The following is an 18,931-nucleotide window of genomic DNA, read 5'->3' as shown; positions in this document are numbered from 1 at the left end:
TGAATTTGGGTTCTGAGTGATCTGTCCTTCTGTGCCCTCTAGCCCCCTCAGTAAGTACGGTCAAGTCATTTGTTATTCCTCTGTTACATTCTTCAAATAAATCCTCGATGTTACTTTCTACCTTTGAGTCTTGAGTTTACTCTGTGTCTGGGTTCGTTTGCCTGAAGATCTCATTACAGAATTAGATCAATGCCACTGTTGGATTGCAGTGTAAGATTGTTATTTTCCTATATACAAGAGATTCTACAGATGCTGGAAATCCAGAGCACAATGCACACAGAATGCTGGAGGAACTCAGCAGGTCTGGCAGCATCTATGAAACTGAATAAACAGTTGATGTTACGGACCAAGTCCCTCTTAAGAGGGAAGACATATCTTACATAAGCAAAGTTCAAAGGTTCAAAGTAAATTTTATCATCAAATATGATAAAGGTTCAAAGTAAATTTTATCACCATATATGACCCTGACATTCATTTTCTTGTGGGCATACTCAATAAATCTATAGAATAGTAACTATAATAGGATCAATGAAAGATCAACCAGAGTGCAGAAGATAACAAACTGTGCAAATGCAAATACAAATAAATAGCAATAAATAACGAGAACATGAGATAATGAGGTAAAGAGTCCTTGAAGTGAGATCATTGGTTGTAGAAACATCTCAACTGATGGGCAGGTGAGTGTGGTTATCCCCTTTTGTTCAAGATCCTAATGGCTGTGAGGTAGCAACCTTTCTTGAAGCTGGTTGTGTGAATCCTATATAATCACCCCTATGGGGGTAATTGTTCAGAGAATTTTCCAGTAATTTCTAAGCTTCTAGAAAAATACAGAATCAGCTATAGCTGAATACGTACTTCTAGAGACTTCTTAGTTTTTCTACAGCAGGTATCACACCACAGAATCCAACTACTTAATGGTTACTTATTATTGGACTGTTCTTTATCTCTCTCATCAGCTGGTTTTGTTATAAGACAACCACAGTTTCTTTCTCTTTGTCTTTTTCTTTATTCACCTCCTTCACTTTCTCTCTCTCTCTCTCTCTCTCTCTCTCTCTTACAGTAGAGTGAGTTGGTTACCATTATTTTTACTGTTATGAACGCCTAACAAAACAAGGCTATAATTTCAAGATTTATGCCTCCTGACTTCCAAAGAATTTCTGGATCAATATCATCATATCTAACAGCACTTTCAAAAGGGCTGGCTCAGGCAGAAAGGGCTGAGTCACCTCCTTTGGTGCTGTTTCAGTTGATGACTCCCGAATTGTGCCTCTCTTGACCTGAGACCAGCTCAAAGCCCCTTGCAGTTAGTGGAGTAATGTAGGAAATAGCACCGCAGCTTCCTGACCTGCTGAGTTCCTTCAGCAATTTGTGTTATTCTGGATTTCCAGCATCTGCACAATCTCTTTATAGTCTTCAGCAACTTCTTCCAAAATTAAATTGGTAAATTGATTTATTATTGTCGTATGAACTTAAGCAGAGTGATAAAAATTTTTTTTAGAACTTACAGAACTGTGCAAAAGTCTTAGGCACATACATATAGCCTAAACACTTTGTCACAGTACTGGAATAATTTTATATATTGCACTGTACTGCTGCTGCAAAAGAAAAATACAAATTCATGATATATGTGAGTGATTCCGATATGGGTCTCTGATGTGGACTGAGAGTGGGAAGGGGGCAGGGAGAGGGGAATCATGGCTGGGAAAAGGGGAAGGGAGAGGGGAGGGAGTGGGAAGCACCAGAGAGACATTCTGTAATGATCGATAGTCCAATTGTTTGGAATCAAATGACCTGGCCTGGTGTCTTAGGGCTGGGTGTGTCTGCACTCACCTGGGTGTGTCTGCACTCACATCACCCTCAGCCTGACACTCCTTCTCTGCCACCTGTCCCACACTCCTCCCACGGCACCCCACCCTCGCCATTCCCAACATCCTTTGCTCCTGCCAGATTTACAAATTCACTCTCCACTCCACCTTGACAAATACTGTACTGTGCAAAAGTCTTAAACACCCCATATGTGTCTAAGACTTCTGCACAGTACTGTAGATCAGTGTCACACAGTACAGGCCCTTCAGCCCACAACGTTGTGCTGACCATTTAACCGACTCCAAGATCAATCTAACCCTGCCCTCCTACATAGCCCTCCATTTTCCTTTCATCGGTCTTGCTATCTAAGAAACCCTTAAATGTCCCTAATGTATCAGCCTCTCCCACCACCTCTGGATATGCATTCTGTGCACCCACCACTCTCTGTGTAAAATACCCACCTCTGACACCCTCCCTCTACTTTCCTTCAATAATGCCCCACATATTAGCCATTTTTGTCCAGGGAAGATCCCTGGTTGTCCGCTATGTTTTTGGTTGTCCGCTACGCTTTGTCTTATCATCTTGGACCCAGGAGAGTTGAGCAGAAGATTTTGGACTGATGGTACAGGGCTGCACTGAGGGAGTCTCACCCTTCTTGTTTTGACCTTTCACTTTTCCAAAGGAAGCTTATTCAGTGATTACAGCATCACAGCTTTACGATCCTGAAGTTTTCCACACCATTCGCACGACTGATAGTCAAAAGTTCCAAATTAAAATGTATTCATTTCTATCCAGAACATACTCATGCCTCTGTGGCTCCCACCAGTCCTGGAAATCCTCCATTGTGACCACAAGGCCATAGGGCCTTGGAGCAGAATTAGGTCCATCAATCCATCAAGCCTGCTCCAACATCCCATCATGGCTGATTTATTATCCCTCTCAACCCCATTCTCCTGCCTTCTCTCCATAACTGTTGACGCCCTGACTAATCAAAAACCTATCAACCCCCGCCTTCAGTATACCCAATGACAATAAACCCGACGCAGATTGGGGGACCGTTTCGTCGAGATCCGGCGCTCCCGGTGCGGCCTCCTCTACATCGGTGAAACCCGACACAGATTGGGGGACCGCTTCGTCGAGATCCGGCGCTCCCGGTGTGGCCTCCTCTACATCGGTGAAACCCGACACAGATTGGGGGACCGCTTCGTCGAGATCCAGTGCTCTGTTCGCCAAAACAGACAGGATCTCCCGGTAGCCACCCGCTTCAACTCTGCTTCCCACTCCCATTCAGATATGTCCATACATGGCCTCCTCTACTGCCATGATGAGGCTAAACTCAGGTTGGAGGAGCAACACCTCATATACCGTCTAGGTAGTCGCCAGGCCCTTGGTATGAACATAGAATTCTCCAACTTCCGGTAATTCCCTCCCCTCCCTTCCTCTATCACGATGTCACTCTGCCCCCTCCCCCAGCTGCCTATCACCTCCCTCATGGTTCCGCCTCCTTCTACTACCCATTGTGTTTTCCCCTATTCCTTCTTCACCATTCCTGCGTATCACCTCCCTGCTTCCCGTCCCCCACCCTTTTATCTTTCCCCTTACCGGTTTTTCACCTGGAACCTACCAACTTTCTCCTTCCCACCCTCCCCCCACCTTCTTTATAGGGCCTCTGCCCCTTCCCCCTACAGTCCTGACGAAGGGTTCCGGCCCGAAACATCGACCGATCTTTTCCACAGATGCTGCCCGACCTGCTGAGTTCCTCCAGCGTGTTGTGAGTGTTGCTCTGACCCCAGCATCTGCAGATTATTTTGTACCCAATGACTTGGCCTCCACAGCCGTCTGTGGCAATGGATTCCTCAGATTCATCACCTTCCTCCTCATCTCTGTTCTAAATCGATGTTCCTCTATTCTGAGGCTGTGCCCTCTGGTCATAGACTCCCCCACCATAGGAAACATCCTCTCCACATCCACCCTGCAGGCCCATGCTGGTTCAGGAGCCTGAACCATCTTCAGTATTGTTTATCAATCTATCTATCTATCTATCTACTGTATGTATCTAAGTATCTATCAAACAATCAATCTATCTATCTATCTATTTATTGATTATTTGTTGCTCTGTCGTATTTGCATAGTTTGTCTTCTTTTGGACATTGTCAATCTTTGTGTGTTGTTTTACACTGACTCTATAGAAATTCTTTGTTCTACTGTGAATGCCTGCAAGAAAATGAATCTCAAAGTTGTTTATCGTGACATATATGTATTTTGAAAACTTACTTTGAATTTTTTGATGGCTGTAGGGTAATAAATGTTTCACTTCTCAGCTTAAATCTGAGTTTAAATTCCCCTTTCCAGAATAGGATTAACATTTAGTAGGCATCACATTCACTATGTCTGTGCCAACTAAAGTGCCAAATTAAACCACCTTCATATGCCTGCACATGGTTGATATCCCCAATTTCCGGCCTATTCATGTGTCTGTCTGAATACCTCTTCAACACAGCTATTGTATCCGCTTCTACAGCCAGTGGCCACTTTATTAGGTACACTGGAAGCGTGTGTTTGTGTTTTTAGCTGCTGTGGCCATCCACTTCAAGTTCAATGTGTTGTGCATTCAGAGATGCTCTTCTGCACACCACCGTTGTAATACATGGTTATTTGAGTTACTGTCGCCTTCCTGTCAGCTTAAACCAATCTGGCGATTCTCCTCTGACCTCTCTCATTAACAAGTTGTTTTCACCCACAGAATTGACACTCACTGGATGTTTCTATTTGGTTTTTTTGCACCATTCTCTGTAAATTCTAGAGACTGTTGTGCATGAAAATGTCAGGAGATCAACAATTTCTGAGATACTCAAACCACCCCGTCTGGCACCAATGATCATTCCATAGTGGAAGTTACTTAGATCACATTTCTTCCCCATTCCAAAGTTTGGTCTGAAGAACAAATGAGCTTTTTCACTAAGTCTGCATGTTTTTATGCATTGAGTTGCTGCCACATGATTGGCTGATTAGATATTTGCATTAACAAGCAGGGGTAGAGGTGTACCTAATGAAGTGGCCATTGAGTGTATGCAAGTGAGGGGCAAAGGACACTTTCTGTTCCTGGTGTGTTTCCCAGTAAATTCCATGGTTTGGTATAACCATATCCCTTTGTCCGTTCCCAGGTTGTTCCTCATCTCTTCTGCTGGTTACCATGGTGAATGAGACATCTCGAACCTGGGACCCTAAGTTTGAGGATCAAGCTATTAATGTGAATGTTGGAGGGTTGAAGAGGAAACTGAGCTCCAGCACGCTCTCTAAGTTCCCTAATACCAGGCTTGGCCAGTTACTCACCTGCGACTCGGAGGAGTCCATCCTCCGCATCTGCGATGACTATGACGTCTCCAAGAGGGAGTACTACTTCGACAGGCACCCAGGGCTCTTCCCGTACGTCCTCAACTTCTACCGGACTGGGAAGCTGCACATGATGGATGAGCTCTGCGTCTTCTCGTTCTCGCAGGAGATCGAGTACTGGGGCATCAATGAGTTCTTCCTGGACTCCTGCTGCAGCAACCGATACCACGAGCGCAAGACAGAGAGCAGGCGCAAGAACTGGGACGAGGAGAGCGACATCAGCAGCATTGACACCTCCCCAGATGACATCTCCAACTTTAATCGGGACTTGCTGAGATTCGAAGGGATGAAGTATGGAAACTGCCGGAAGCAGCTCTGGTTGACGTTGGAGAACCCTGGATATTCCATCCCCAGTAGGCTCTTCAGCTTCATGTCCATCAGCGTTGTGCTGGGCTCCATCGCCACCATGTGCATTCACAGCATGTCCAAATACCAGCACTTTGATGAATTTGGGGTGGAGATCGATGACCCCAGGCTGCAGGTGGTGGAGTATTTCTGCATTGCCTGGTTCTCCATGGAGGTGTGTTCGCGGCTACTCCTGACCCCCAACGTCAAGAGGTTCTGCTTCCACCCGCTCAATGTCATTGATATCATCTCAGTGCTCCCATTCTATATCACCCTGATGGTGGGCCTGGTCTTCGGCCAGTCCATGGACTTGGAGAACCTGGGCAAAGTCATCCAAATCCTCCGACTGATGAGGATCTTCCGGGTGCTCAAATTAGCACGCCACTCTACGGGACTGCGATCGTTAGGGGCAACCTTAAAGGTTAGAGGGAATCTCTTCTGTTTGCTTTATAAAACCCTGGTTAGGCAACACCTGCTGAAGGGTCTTGGCTCGAAACGTCGACTGTTAATTCCATCCCATAGATGCTGCCTGACCTGCTGAGTTTTTCAGGGATTTTGTGTTTGTTGCCTTGGAGTTTGTTAACTTCTGTTCACCTCATTATAAGAAGGATGTGGAAGCTTTAGAGAGGGTGCAGAGGAGATTTACCAGGATGCCTGGATTAGAGAGCATGTCTTGAGGGAAAATTGAGGGAGCTAGAGCGAATGTTTTTCTTTGGAGTGAAGGAGGATGAAATGTGGCTTGATAGAGATGTACAAGATGATAGGAGGCATAGATCCAGTGGACAGTTAGAGACTTTTACCCAGGGAAGAAATAGCTAATACAAGGGGGCATAATTTTAAGGTGATTCATCATCATCATCATTATTCCCATGTTGTATGACGTGGGCGATCATGATCTTTCAACTGTCTTTAATCTGAAAAGTTCTAATAAGCTGTACAAAACTTTTGCTTGTCCATCCCTTGATGTAACCCATGAACATTATGAGCTGCCACCTGTGACCTTATCCTCCATCAGTTTTTACAGTCACTGCAAGTTGATCGAGCTTCTCTTTCCTAAGTACATGTCCCAGAAATTCCAGTTGCCATCTCCTGATCAATGATGCCGGCCGTCCTCCCACTCCAGCCCCTCGCAACACTTCCTCGCCTATCACTCTGTCCCTCCATCATTCCTTTCAATACCAGGAAAGTAGGAATGTCAGAGTAAGTGCTTTACACAGAGAGCATCAGCCCGGGCTCACCCTGTAGCAAGCTGGCCCTCGAGTCAGGAGGCTGCTGGTTCAAATCCACCTCTGGAGGGTTAATCATTCAAGCCCGAGGCTGAAGCACTAGCAGGTTTCTGTGGGAGTGCAATACTGTACTGCCTTCACACTCTGCTCAAGAGTGTTACTGAACTTGGAGACTACAAGGAGAGGCTGGACAAACTGGGATTGTTTTCCTTGGAGTGAAAGAGGATGAGGGGTGACCTTGAAATCAGAACCTGGTTAATTATCACTGACAGATGTCATGATAATTTTAGTCCTTTTAAAATCAATGCTAACTTTTGCCTTTCTTACCACTGACTCAACCTGCAAGTTAACCTTTAAAAACATAGAAACATAGAAAATAGGTGCAGGAGTAGGCCATTCGGCCCTTCGAGCCTGCACTGCCATTCAGTATGAACATGGCTGATCATCCAACTCAGAACCCTGTACCTGCCTTCTCTCCATACCCCCTGATCCCTTTTGCCACAAGGGCCATATCTAACTCCCTCTTAAATATAGCCAATGAACTGGCCTCAACTGTTTCCCGTGGCAGAGAATTCCACAGATTCACCACTCTCTGTGTGAAGAAGTTTTTCTTCATCTCGGTCCTAAAAGGCTTCCCCTTTATCCTCAAACTGTGACCCCTCGTTCTGGACTTCCCCAACATCGGGAACAATCTTCCTGCATCTAGCCTGTCCAATCCCTTTAGGATTTTATACGTTTCAATCAGATCCCCCCTCAATCTTCTAAATTCCAACAAGTACAAGCCCAGTTCATCCAGTCTTTCTTCATATGAAAGTCCTGCCATCCCAGGAATCAATCTGGTGAACCTTCTCTGTACTCCCTCTATGGCAAGGATGTCTTTCCTCAGATTAGGGGACCAAAACTGCACACAATACTCCAGGTGTGGTGTCACCAAGGCGTTGTACAACTGCAGTAGTACCTCCCCGCTCCTGTACTCGAATCCTCTCGCTATAAATGCCAGCATACCATTCGCCTTTTTCACCGCCTGCTGTACCTGCATGCCCACCTTCAATGACTGGTGTATAATGACACCCAGGTTTCGTTGCACCTCCCCTTTTCCTAATTGGCCACCATTCAGATAATAATCTGTTTTCCTGTTCTTGCCACCAAGAAAAACAGATTTAGAGAATCCTGCACGAGGACTCCAAGTCCCTCTGCACCTCTGATTTTTGAGGTTTATAATATCACCTGGGGGATAGTTAGGGGAAAATGTCACTGTCTGCCTCCCAGGGGAAGAGAGTTTAAACTAGAGGGCAGAGAATTAAGGTGAGAGAGGTAAGACCACACATAAAATGATGGCGTTACTCATCAGGCTAGGCAGGTCTAGGTCAGAAATGTCAAACATTTATTCCTCTCCATAGATGCTGCCTGGCCTGCTGAGTTCCCCCAGCATTTTGTTTGTGTTGCTCTGGATTTCCAGCATTTGCAGAATCTCATGTTTTTATGGCATCCTTAGCTTGCGTTTGTTGTTAACGCAAACAACACTGTCCAAAACATTGTATGTTTTGATGTACATGTGATAAATAAATTCATGAATCTGAATCTGAAAGAATCTAAAGATTTAATAGACATTTGGAGAAGTAGGGTTTAGAGCAGAGGTTCCCAACCTGGTGTCCACAGACCCCTCGGTATACGGTAGGGGTCCATGGCATAAAAACGGCTGGGAATCCCTGGTTTAGGGGGATGTGGGCTTAACGCAGGAAAATGGGACTAGCTCAATGTTCAAAGTTCAAAGCAAATTTATTATCAAAGTACAATTATGTCACCATATACAACCCTGGGGTTAATTTTCTTGCGGGCATTCACAGCAAAGAAACACAATAGAATCAGTGAAAATCTGTACCCAACAAGACAAACAACCAATATGTAAAAGACAATGAACAAGATAATAATAAATACACTTGCAATAAATATTGAGGAGATGAGATGAAGGGACACCTGCTCATGGCCAGATGCTCTTTGGTGGGATTGACCCCAGCACAGACTCCCTGTGATGTCACAGCAGTGTAATAAAGCTCCAGTGGTACTAACCTAGAGACATAGAGCACTACAACACAGAATCAGGCCTTTTGGCCCATTTAGTCCATGCTGAAATGTTGTTCCTCCTACTCCCATCGACCTGCACCTGGATCATTGTCCTGCATACCCCTCCCATCCAGGTACCTATCCAAACTTTTCTTAAATGTGGCATCCACTACTTCTGCTGGCAGTTCGTTCCATACTCACATCACCTTCTCAGTGAAGAAGTTCTCCCTCAGGTTCCTCTTAACCTATGACTTCTAGTTCTAGTCTCACTCAACGTCAATAGAAAAAGCCTGCTTGTATTTACCCATCTATCTGAAGAGGACCAGGAGAGTTCTCCCTGGCCATTATTTACCCCTGGATCAGCATCACCAAAGTTACATCACCTGCTCATTTCAGCTGCCGTTTGGTAGCATCTTGCTGAGCACAGACTCCCGCGAATGTCGCTGAGGTGACAAAGTACGTCACTGGTTGTTCACCACCCCAGCACATCTGTGAAAAATAAAAAATAACACTGACAACATGAGTTGTGGAGTCCTTGAAAGTTTGTCTGTAGGTGGTGGAATTGGTTCAGTGTTGAGGTGAGTGAAGTTACCCACTCTGGTTTAGGAGCCTGATGGTTGAAGGGAAATAACTGTTCCTGAATCTTACTTGCTACCCGTTATGCTACTGGTGTTTAGGGTAGCAGTGAAGGTCCTCCATCTCTGTCTGAACTTGGTCAGCTTAGATGCAGAAGGATTCTTCATTGCTGTTTCCATAACAATTTTTCTTTTACCAGTCAGATTTGTTAACCCTGAGCTGAACCCCCGAACCCGGCAGATCAGTGGACCATTCTCAGTCTGACCTTTGACCTGTTTGGCATGAGTGACCCTACCAAGAGCCAAAACATAAAGCCCCAACTCCAGCCAGCATAGCTCTCCAAGTCATTGAGGCATGCAAGCCTCCAAACTCTACAACAAGGTTATGGTTGTTGGAGGTGTTCCTGAACTTAGTGGTGTTTAAATGGCAAAGCAAGAACAAGGAGTTCTCCAGATTTTTCCCTCTCCTGTATCTTCAGCAAGTTGTTGTAGAACTCGCTGTTCAAAGGGGCAGTGGGCACACTGTGTATGCAATGGGAACTGTCAAAAAAATGTAAGTATTAGGGAAAAGAAGACCTTCAGGGTTAGTTAGCAATCTTATCATGCGAGGCCCCTTGGGTAAGAGTGACCATAATATGGTGGAATTCTTCATTAAGATGGAGAGTGACATAGTTAATTCAGAAACAAAGGTTCTGAACTTAAAGAAGGGTAACTTTGAAGGTATGAAATATGAATTAGCTAAGATAGACTGGCAAATGATACTTAAAGGGTTGACGGTGGATATGCAATGGCAAGCATTTAAAGGTTGCATGGATGAACTACAACAAATGTTCATCCCAGTTTGGCAGAAGAATAAACCAGGGAAGGTAGTGCACCCGTGGCTCACAAGGGAAATTAGGGATAGTATCAATTCCAAAGAAGAAACATACAAATTAGCCAGGAAAAGCGGCTCAACTGAGGACTGGGAGAAATTCAGAGTCCAGCAGAGGAGGACAAAGGGCTTAATTATGAAAGAGAAAAAAGATTGTGAGAGAAAGCTGGCAGGGAACATAAAAACTGACTGTAAAAGCTTTTATAGATATGTGAAAAGAAAAAGATTGGTTAAGACAAATGTAGGTCTCTTACAGTCAGAAGCAGGTGAATTGATCATGGGGAACAAGGACATGGCAGACCAATTGAATAACTACTTTAGTTCTGTCTTCACTAAGGAGGACATAAATAATCTTCCAGAAATAGTAGGGGACCAAGGGTCCAGTGAGATGAAGGAACTGAGGGAAATACATGTTAGTAGAGTAGTGGTGTTAGATAAATTGAAGGGATTAAAGGCAGATAAATCCCCAGGGCCAGATGGTCTGCATCCCAGAGTGCTTAAGGAAGTAGCCCAAGAAATAGTGGATGCATTAGTGATAATTTTTCAAAACTCTTTAGATTCTGGACTAGTTCCTGAGGATTGGAGGGTGGCTAATGTAACCCCGCTTTTTAAAAAAGGAAGGAGAGAGAAACCAGGGAATTATAGACCGGTTAGCCTGACATCGGTGGTGGGGAAAATGCTAGAGTCAGTTGTCAAAGATGTGATAACAGCACATTTGGAAAGCGGTGAAATGATCGGACAAAGTCAGCATGGATTTGTGAAAGGAAGATCATGTCTGACGAATCTTACAGAATTTTTTGAGGATGTACCAGTAGAGTGGATAGGGGAGAACCAGCGGATGTGGTATATTTGGATCTTCAAAAGACTTTTGACAAGGTCCCACACAGGAGATTAGTGTGCATACTTAAAGCACACGGTATTGGGGGTATGGTATTAATGTGGATAGAGAATTGGTTGGCAGACGGGAAGCAAAGAGTGGGAATAAACGAGACCTTTTCAGAATGGCAGGCAGTGATTAGTGGGGTACCACAAGGCTCAGTGCTGGGACCCCAGTTGTTTACAATATATATTAATGATTTAGACGAGGGAATTAAATGCAGCATCTCCAAGTCTGCGGATGACACGAAGCTGGGCGGCAGTGTTAGCTGTGAGGAGGATGCTAAGAGGATGCAGGGTGACTTGGATAGGTTAGGTGAGTGGGCAAATTCATGGCAGATGCAATTTAATGTGGATAAATATGAGGTTATCCACTTTGGTGGTAAGAACAGGAAAACAGATTATTATCTGAATGGTGGCCGATTAGGAAAAGGGGAGGTGCAACGAGACCTGGGTGTCATTGTACACCAGTCATTGAAAGTGGGCATGCAGGTACAGCAGGCGGTGAAAAAGGCAAATGGTATGTTGGCATTCATAGCAAGAGGATTCGAGTACAGGAGCAGGGAGGTTCTACTGCCGTTGTACAAGGTCTCAGTGAGACCACACCTGGAGTATTGCATGCAGTTTTGGTCCCCTAATCTGAGGAAAGACATTCTTGCCATAGGGGGAGTACAAAGAAGGTTCACCAGATTGATTCCTGGGATGGCAGGACTTTCATATGATGAAAGACTGGATCAACTAGGCTTATACTCTCTGGAATGTAGAAGATTGAGGGGGGATCTTATTGAAACATATAAAATTCTAAAGGGATTGGACAGGCTAGATGCAGGAAGATTGTTCCCGATGTTGGGGAGGTCCAGAACGAGGGGTCACAGTTTAAGGATAAGGGGGAGGCCTTTTAGGATCAAGATGAGGAAAAACTTCTTCGCACAGAGAGTGGTGAAGCTGTGGAATTCTCTGCCACAGGAAACAGTTGAGGCCAGTTCATTGGCTATAATTAAGAGGGAGTTAGATATGGCGCTAATGACTAAAGGGATCGGGGGTATGGAGAGAAGGCTGGTACAGGGTTCTGAGTTGGATGATCAGCCATGATCATACTGAATGGCAGTGCAGGCTCGAAGGGCCGAATGGCCTACTCCTGCACCTATTTTCTATGTTTCTAGGATGGAGGAGCAGAGGGAGATGCGAAAAATGATTGGATAATTCTTTTATTTATTTTTACTTATTGAATGAGGTACAGCACGGAATAGGCCCTTCTGACTCTTTGAACCACACCGCCCAGCAATCCCCCAATTTAACCCTGGCCTAATCACAGGACAATTTACAATGACCAATTAACCTACCAACCGGTACGTCTTTGGACTGTGGGAGAAGACTGGAGCACCCGGAGGAAACCCACACAATCAGGGGGAGAACGTACAGGCAGCAGTGGGAATTGAACCTGGGTTGCTGGTACTGTGAAGCGTTGTGCCAACCACCACACTGCTGGAACGTTGAAAGTATTATCCTGATGAAGGGTCTCGGCCCAAAACGTCGACTCTTTATCCCCCACTATAGATGTTGCCTGTCCTGCTGAGTTCCTCTAACATTTTGAGTGTATTTTTCATTGGGTTGAATTACCTCCTTTATGCTTTGCTAATCTATAGGTTGTCATTCTCAATACAGGCTACAAATACCCAGTTTCAGGACCCTGCTAAAAACCATCACTCCCTGTGTGAAAAAACATTTTATTTCCAAAGGTGCAACACCTCACATTTGGCTGGGTTAAACTCCACCTGCTATTTCTCTGCCCATGTCTGCAACTGATCTATATCCCGCTAAATCCTTTGTTAGTTTTCTGTGCTCTCCATAATGCTGCCATCTTCATATCAGATGCAAACAAACTATCCCAGCAAAGCACACAAATGCTGGAGGAACTCCGCAGGTCACCTACCACCTTCCAGCTAGCCTCTTTCCCCTCCTCCACCTTTTTGTTCGGGCGTCTCCTGCCTTCCTTCTCGGTCCTGAAGAAGGTTGTTGGCCCAAAGCATCGACTGTTTACCAATTTCCATAGATGCTGCCTGACCTGCTGAGTCCCTCATCATTTTGTGTGTGTTGCTCTGGATCTCCAGCATCTGCAGACTTTCTTATGTTTGTGATATACTATCCTGTTCACTTACCAAAAGAACATAATATATAGGAGCAGAATTAGGCCATTTGGCCCATTGAGTCTGTTCTCCCATTTCATCATGGCTGTTCCAATTTTCCCTCCCAGCCCCAATCTCCTACTTTCTCCCCGTAACCCTTCATGCCCTGACTAATCAAGAATCTATCAGCCTCTCCCTTAGGTACACTTAATAATTTAACTTCCACAGCGGTCTGTGACAATGAATTCCGCAGATTCACTCCTCTCCGGCTAAAGGAATTCTTCCTCATCTCAGTGGACATCCCTCTATTCTGAGGCTGCGTCACCTGGTCTTAGACTCCTCACTATAGGAGGGATCCTCTTCACATCCACTCTATTGAGGCCTTTCAACATTTGATAGGTGCCAATGAGATCCCCCCTCATTTTTGTCCAAATTATTTATATATCGCAAACAACAGAGGTCCCAGAACAGATCTCTGAGGAACACGACAAGTCTCTGATCTCCTGCCATAACAGGTCCCGTCGACCACTGCAGTCTGTTTGCCATGGGCAAGCCAATTCTGAATCCAAGCAGCCAATTCACCGCGGATCCAGTGCATCTTAACCTGCTGGATCAGCATCACATGAGGGGCCTTGTCAAATGCTCTGCTGAAGTCCATCTGGACAACATCCACAGCACTAATAGCATTCGTCACCAGCTCGAAAACTCAGTCTAATGTAATAGATCAGGCTGTCGGAAGTGTAAACAGAGGAGGACGGCGAGGGCAGAGGAGAGAGCAAAAACAGAATGTCAGATCTGTGTGGCATGAAACAGTTCAGCGGCTGGAGCACTGAAATAAAAGAGAATTCTAGACAGGCTGGCAGCAGCTGTAGAGGGGAAAGCAAGGGCATCATTACAGGCTTTTCATCAGGACCTGCCAATTCTGAGAGATAATGGCTATCAGAAATTGTTGGCAAGCCTTGAGAGCCATACTTTAAGTACTTGGAAGTCCCTCTGCCTCCATCAGCACCCACGGGACCTTCCCCTCCAACGGCAGTAGGTGCAACCACCCACTCCTCGCTATCCAGGGACACAAACACCTTCGCACAGAGCAAAGCTTCATGTGAACTCTCTTCAATTTAGCGGACTACTTCAAATCAGAAGTAGTCTCTGATCTCATAACGGGACCTGTTATGGCAGGAGATCAGAGACTTGTCGTGTTCCTCAGAGATCTGTTCTGGGACCTCTGTTGTTTGCGATATATAAATAATTTGGACAAAAATGAGGGGGGATCTCATTGGCACCTATCAAATGTTGAAAGGCCTCAATAGAGTGGATGTGAAGAGGATCCCTCCTATAGTGAGGAGTCTAAGACCAGGTGACGCAGCCTCAGAATAGAGGGATGTCCACTGAGATGAGGAAGAATTCCTTTAGCCGGAGAGGAGTGAATCTGCGGAATTCATTGTCACAGACCGCTGTGGAAGTTAAATTATTAAGTGTACCTAAGGGAGAGGCTGATAGATTCTTGATTAGTCAGGGCATGAAGGGTTACGGGGAGAAAGTAGGAGATTGGGGCTGGGAGGGAAAATTGGAACAGCCATGATGAAATGGGAGAACAGACTCAATGGGCCAAATGGCCTAATTCTGCTCCTATATATTATGTTCTTTTGGTAAGTGAACAGGATAGTATATCACAAACATAAGAAAGTCTGCAGATGCTGGAGATCCAGAGCAACACACACAAAATGATGGGGGACTCAGCAGGTCAGGCAGCATCTATGGAAATTGGTAAACAGTCGATGCTTTGGGCCAACAACCTTCTTCAGGACCGAGAAGGAAGGCAGGAGACGCCCGAACAAAAAGGTGGAGGAGGGGAAAGAGGCTAGCTTAGGGTGTGATTTGCAGAATAGCTTGATCCAGCCTATAGGAGGGACCTGTCACACTAATTCTCCTCTCCTCTCCCCGCTGAACCTGTCTGTCTTTCGTCATTGAGTTACAGAACACAGAAACAGGCCTTTCGGCCCGAGATGTCCATTCCAAACAAGTTGCCTACCAGAGCTAGTCCCAATTGCCCATATCCCTCTCAACCCTCCCTATCTATGGCCTGTCCAAATGTACTTCAAAACATAGAGTGCGATTTTCCATTTGCATTAGTGACCAACATAGTGGTCCTGTGGCTGTGTGCTCTAAAGCGCTGGATTTAGGCTCCAGTCTCCACAGAGACATGGATTCAAATCCCTCCACTGCCATCGGGTGAAGAATAAGTTCTCACTTTCTACTAGAATTTATTAAAAATGCACCGGAAAGTCTTTTGGGCACCATGATAGTGTAGTGGTGTCTGGAGTTCAGAGTTCTAACCCAGCCCCATTCTGTAAGGAGTCTCTGTGCGTCCTCCCCAGGGTTTTCTCCCGCTGCTGCAAAGATGTACCAGATAGATGAACTGGTCACTATACGTTGTCCCATGACTAGGTCAGGGTTAATAGGGGGTTGCTGAGGTGGCGTGGCTCAAAGGGCCAGAAGGCCCCTCTATGCTCTATACCACTAAATAAAAAAAACAGTCTGAGGTACAATGCTGGGGCAGCCCGTCAGTATCACCATGTGTCCAACGCCAACGTAACATGCCCACAACTAACTAACCCCAGCCCACATGTCTTCCAGAGGAAACCCACCCGGCCATGACAAGAACACACAAACTCCTTACGGACGGTGGCGGAACTGAACCAGGGTCACTGGTGCTGTTATTGTGTCACACTAACCGTTACTGCCAGGCTAAGACTTGGATATAGGAGACTGAGGGGGTGATTCTATTAAGGTGTATAAAATCATGAGGGGCATAGATGGGGTGAATGTGCACAGTCTTTCCCCCCAGGATTAGAAATAGAGCGCAGAGGTTTAAGGTGAAAGGGGAAGGATGTAACGGGAACCCAAGAGGCAGCCTTTTCACCCAAAGAGTGCTCCATATATGAAATGAGCTGCCAGAGGACGTGGCTGAGGGAGGAACAATAGAAACATTTGGGCAGGTACGTGGATAGGAAAGGTTTAGAAGGAGACAGGATAATTGCTTGCAAAAATGTACCTAGCTTGGACAGTATTGGAACTGGTTTATTATTGTCACGTGTGAAAAGCTTGGATGGTATTTTGTTTATACAGATCAGGTCATTACACAGTGAACCGATTTAAAACAAGGTCAAACAATAACAATGCAGAATTAAGTGTTAAAGTTACCAAAAAACCTGCAGTGCATGTAAATGATAAAGGGCAAAGATCACAACAAGGTAGATTGTGAGGTCAAGGTTCCACCTTATCATACAAGACATCCATTCGAATCTGGTAACAGGGGATAAAAGCTGACCCTGAGCCTGGTGGTAAGAGCTTTCAGTCTGATGGCAGAGGGGAGGAATGAGAATGTCTGGGGTGGGTGGTGAATTTGGTGATGCTGGCTGCTTTACTGAAGCAGTGAGAAGTACAGACAGTCTATGGAGGGGAGGCTGGTTCCTGTGATGTGCTGAGATGTGTCCGTAACTCTCTGCAGCTTTGGGCAGTCACGGTCAGGCCAGTGACCATGCCAAACATCCAGACAGGATACCTCTATGGTGCATCGATAAAAATCGGCAACAGTTGACAGGGATAAGCTTTTTTTTTGCCTCCCGCGGCACCTTGGTCAGCATGGATCAATTGGGCCGAAGGGCCTGTTTCTATGCTCTGTGACTAACGTTCAGTCTAATTTTCTTTTTCAGCTGCACAGACCAACCATTGCTCTGAGTAGGAAGTTTTTATACAGCCTGAAAACCGCAAGGCACTTTAATTTTAAAAAATTATAATTTTCCCTCCCCCTCCCCTCTTCCTCTTTTACCTACTCTGGCCTTTTACTTTTTCTCTCCTCCCTATCACTTCCCCCCTGAGTCCCCTCTCCCTTCCCTTCCCCCGTGGTCCACTCTCCTCTCCTATCAGATTCCTTCCTCTCCAACCCTTTATCATCCCTACCCACCTAGCTTCACCTGTCACCTTCCAGCTAGCCCTCTTCCCCTCTCCCACCCCCCATCTTTTTATTGTGGCGTCTTCCCCCTCCCTTCTCAGTCCTGTAGAAGGGTCTTGGTCTGAAACTGGGACTGTTTATTCATTTCTGTAGATGCTGCCCAGCCTGAATTCCTCCAGCTCTTTGTGTGGGTTGCTTTGGATCTCCAGCATCTGCAGACTTTCCTGTCCTTATGAAAGAAAACTCGAGCTGTGCAGCAATGCAGGCTATTTGCCCAGAAATATTTCAGTTACTGCATGGCTGCGCACCCACGCAGCTTAGTGGGAGCAGTCTCATTTCCAAATGACCTGCCTCACACTGTAATCGCTCCCCGCTGGTGGCCGTACATTCAGCGACTGAGACACAAGTCGATGCTCTGCGTCCCTGACAGTTCTCTGTCTCTTTTCTTACAGCACAGTTACCGGGAAGTCGGGATCCTCCTCCTGTACCTGGGCGTGGGCGTGTGTGTCTTTTCCGGCATGGCGTACACGGCAGAGAAGGATGAGGATGTCGGACTGGGCACCATCCCAGCCTGCTGGTGGTGGGGCACCGTGAGCATGACCACGGTGGGCTACGGGGATGTGGTGCCCATCACGGTGGCGGGTAAGCTGGCCGCGTCGGGCTGCATCCTGGGAGGCATTCTGGTGGTGGCCCTCCCCATCACTATCATCTTCAACAAGTTCTCCCACTTCTACCGGCAGCAGAGGGCGCTGGAGGAGGCTGTGCGGGGCAGCCGCAGGGTGGGGACAGAGGTGGCCGCCGATGGGGAGGACGCCGGCGAGGAGGCGGGGCAGCAGGATGACAGTGCACCACAGGACGCCGCTGGAGCGGGGGACCACAAACCCACCACAAAGTAAGGCCGGCAGCCCCACAGGAGGACCCTCCTATCGAATCTATATTAGATCACAGGGCTTTCTTCACCCAGGAACATTCCAAAAAGATAAGGACTGTTGTCAGAACTTTATCATTGTCACATTTCCATTCACCCTTGAGAAGTTCAAGACAACCTCAATATGGAGGGTGTGGTGCACTTCCCCAGTTTGTTGGTCGGACAGTTGGACGCTCTGCCTGCTCCAACTCTCTGTCAGTGGGCTAATGTCCCCACTAGAGACCCAGGAAACCCTTCATTTTTACCATTCCCCACCATCATCCTAACCATGTTACACGCAGCAATAATTGTAACGCGCCCTCAGTGGGGAAAAGTGATCACAATCCTCAATGGGGAAGAGTGATCACAATCCTCAGTGGGGAAGAGTGATCACAATCCTCAGTGGGACTTTCCAGCTCCAATGCCAACTAGCTCTATTTAAATGCACAGCAGTGAGAATTTGCATTTATGTAGTGCCTGTTGACCTACCAAACTCCTGCAGCTGGCTCTAGGGGCAATATCAAACTGACCGTGGCACTATGCCAAATGAACAAATGCCAGAGGGAAGGGAGTGGGGAGAGGCTGTGGAAGCTTGGTCAAAGGAGCGGCTTATAAAAAGCTTACTGAAGGAGAAAGGGAAGAAGTGGTGAAGAGGATAAGAGAGGGTATTGAAGGGGTAGGGGAGAGGGTAAGGGGGGTATTGAAGGAGAAAGAGAAGGGGTGGGGGAGAAGGTAAGGAAGGTACTGCAGTGCTGAGGGTTTCAACAGTTGAATGTCCTGCTGCCAA

General features: G+C 46.2%; 1 protein-coding gene across 1 annotated transcript; it reads left to right on the top strand.

Moving 5' to 3' along the window:
- The first annotated feature begins 4,987 nt into the window (after positions 1 to 4,987).
- On the top strand, positions 4,988 to 18,792 carry LOC140208607 (delayed-rectifier potassium channel regulatory subunit KCNS1). The gene is made up of 2 exons (XM_072277415.1): positions 4,988 to 5,965; positions 17,690 to 18,792. Exons 1-2 carry the CDS (start codon positions 5,000 to 5,002, stop codon positions 18,131 to 18,133), a joined length of 1,410 nt encoding a protein of 469 aa, XP_072133516.1. The 5' UTR covers positions 4,988 to 4,999; the 3' UTR covers positions 18,134 to 18,792.
- The last annotated feature ends 139 nt before the right edge of the window (positions 18,793 to 18,931 follow it).

Source organism: Mobula birostris, chromosome 2 (genome assembly GCF_030028105.1).
Source record: "Mobula birostris isolate sMobBir1 chromosome 2, sMobBir1.hap1, whole genome shotgun sequence".
NCBI lineage: Eukaryota > Metazoa > Chordata > Chondrichthyes > Myliobatiformes > Myliobatidae > Mobula > Mobula birostris.
This window is presented reverse-complemented; position numbering and strand designations above follow the sequence as displayed.

Coding starts and splice junctions, on each gene's coding strand:
- LOC140208607 (XM_072277415.1), top strand. CDS start 5,000: ATGGTGAATGAGACATCTCGAACCTGGGACCCTAAGTTTGAGGATCAA. Junction 5,966..17,689: donor CGTTAGGGGCAACCTTAAAG/GTTAGAGGGAAT, acceptor CTTTTCTTACAG/CACAGTTACCGGGAAGTCGG.